Source organism: Crocuta crocuta, unplaced genomic scaffold (assembly GCF_008692635.1).
Source record: "Crocuta crocuta isolate KB4526 unplaced genomic scaffold, BGI_CrCroc_1.0 scaffold7, whole genome shotgun sequence".
Taxonomy (NCBI): Eukaryota; Metazoa; Chordata; class Mammalia; order Carnivora; family Hyaenidae; genus Crocuta; species Crocuta crocuta.
Genome location: NW_027531904.1, coordinates 11,408,446 through 11,410,623, shown reverse-complemented (window position 1 = coordinate 11,410,623; position 2,178 = coordinate 11,408,446). Strand labels below are relative to the sequence as shown.

General features: G+C 63.2%; 2 protein-coding genes across 2 annotated transcripts in view; one reads left to right on the top strand and one right to left on the bottom strand.

Moving 5' to 3' along the window:
- Positions 1-1,706, top strand: part of TBC1D2B (TBC1 domain family member 2B) — a 46,065-nt gene extending 44,359 nt beyond the window's left edge. Inside the window, exon 13 of the mRNA XM_077774292.1 lies at positions 1,628-1,706. Within this exon, the coding sequence (XP_077630418.1) occupies positions 1,628-1,695 (68 nt within the window). The 3' untranslated portion in view covers positions 1,696-1,706. The remainder of the gene's footprint in view (positions 1-1,627) is intronic.
- Positions 1-2,178, bottom strand: part of IDH3A (isocitrate dehydrogenase (NAD(+)) 3 catalytic subunit alpha) — a 207,535-nt gene that overhangs the window by 112,548 nt on the left and 92,809 nt on the right. The window lies entirely within an intron of this gene.

The following is a 2,178-nucleotide window of genomic DNA, read 5'->3' as shown; positions in this document are numbered from 1 at the left end:
CCTGGCACCGACCTCCCGGAAGCCCCTCTTTCTGGCTGAAGGGAGGGGGTGGGGCAGTGGAGTGGCTTCTGGGTGACAGCCAGGGTCCCCTGCGCACGGGCACCCGGCACCCGCTCCGGCAGCGTCCTTGTCCCTCCCCGAGGCCACGCGCCCCTCGCCGTGGGCTCACACCGCCCAGGCCGCTCTGCAGCCGGAGGGCTCTCTGGAAGAGGCTCTGCCCGAGGAAGTCGACTTTTGCTTCCTTGCCCCGGGGACCGTCCCTGACGCGTACTCGTGAGACTGCTTCCTGGCACCGACTCACTCGGATAGGAAGGAAGGGACTTCAGGTGGGATTGTTACCCTCCCTGGAGAAACTGGAACCCGCCCTTAGCTGATACGTGCCAGACGCGCCTGAGCGCTGAACCGGTGCGACTTGGAGAAGGGCTTCTCTCCCAGGAAGGGACGCCCTGTCGTCCCCGCGTCGAGCGGTCGGCATCTCCGCAGACTGACTTTCCGTCCATAGGTTGTTTGACTTGGTTTGTCAGGTGTCACACATGTTGCGACATTGCTGTTTCCGGGAGTGGCTGGTAGCGTCCTCGTTTGCAGCCCCTTCCCAGGCCCGAGACCCCGCCCCAGCCCCCACGAGGCTGCCGGCCTGGGGGACGGCGGTGAGGCTGTGCAGCAGGATCAGACTGTAGTCGATTTTGCCGGGGCGGGGGCGGGGGCGGGGGCGTGCTTGTAGGAATAGGCTGGTTTTGTCTGTTTTGCCCCAGAAAGATGCATCTTAAACACACGTGGGTTGCGCCAGGGGCCCACTGTGCGTGGCCGGAGCTGTGGTTCTGGGAGTGGCCGGCTGTGCTGTGCTGGCGCCTCCGGACGGTTGTCCGTGGCAGGGAGTGAGCAAGAAAGCAGAGGGGGCGGGGGAACGGGCCTGGGACGCTGTCGTCTCCTTGGGTGTCCGGAGGGCAGGAGGGGAGCTTGGCCTGGGCCAGGCTGGGGACAGGATGGGGCCTTCGCTCCAGAACCACAGCGCCTGGGGCCACCCTCTCCCGCCTCCTTCCCCGGGCGGACAGCGTTCGCACCAACCTGGGGACCCTGCCAGCTGGGCCTCGTGGTGACGCTTCTCCCAAAGGCGTGTACCCTGGCCGAGGGGAGCCCTTAGCGCACCGGGGGCGCCTGCCAGCTTGCACGTGAACGTCCTTGTCTCGTGGGTTGAACACGTTAATACTTTTGTATATTTTTCACTACAGTTTATATTTTTATATTTTTATCAAGGTTTTTCTAGATTACGTACATCTATTTTATACAAGTCCTTTGTGTACGCTCCCTGTACTTGTGTGTAAGCCTGAGCACGGGGCTGCCCCCACTCCTGGGCCGCGGGCGCCCCCGCCCCTGGCTCACGCTGGCGCCGCTTCCCCGGTGACGGCTCCCTAGTTACTTGCAGCCACGCTGGTCTCTAGCCCATCGTGTCGATATAGGAAATATTCTAGGCGAACAGCCAGCACGTTTTCCTTTTCTAAACTAAATGTGTGCATTCTCGCACAAATGCCCACCTCGGCTTTGTGCGTGGTCTTTGCAGGTGCCCTGGGCGGCTGGCCGGCCACAGGCAGCCTGTGGGCAGGGGGGGCGGGCGCTTCCCCCGTCCCTACAGCTTCTGTGCTCATCTTCCACTTAGACCTGGGGACAGTCCTACTAAGAAGCCAAATAAACTACTAATTTGTATAACACCGTGGTTTGAAATGTGGTTACAGTCACTCACGACGGGGCTCGCCCCCGGGCCTTACGGGGCCTTCCTGGCCTGCCAGCCAGGTATTCAGGTCCCTGCCCATGGTTTGCTCTGGGGCGTGGGGGACGGGACTCCTCGGTCAGCGGCGGCATGGCCCTGGGAGCCGTGGCCAAGCTGGCGGATGCCTCGGCTGGGAGCCGCCCTGCGTCTGAGCAGCCCCCCGGGTCACAGCTGGGCCGTCCCCGCCTGAGTCATGGGTTGTTTGCCTCCTGTCCGGGCTGACTGCTCAGCTGCCACTGGGGACGCCATCTCCTCAGCCCCCATCGTCGGAAAAACACACCAGAATGATTAAGACCACATGTGTTTCCACGGTGTGGGGGAGGGGGCTCCGGGGAGGACTCCCAGACAGAGCAGGGGAGGACCTGCCTGGGGGTTCCTGAGGCCACGCAGCAGGAGCAGAGCCGCCCCAGGGA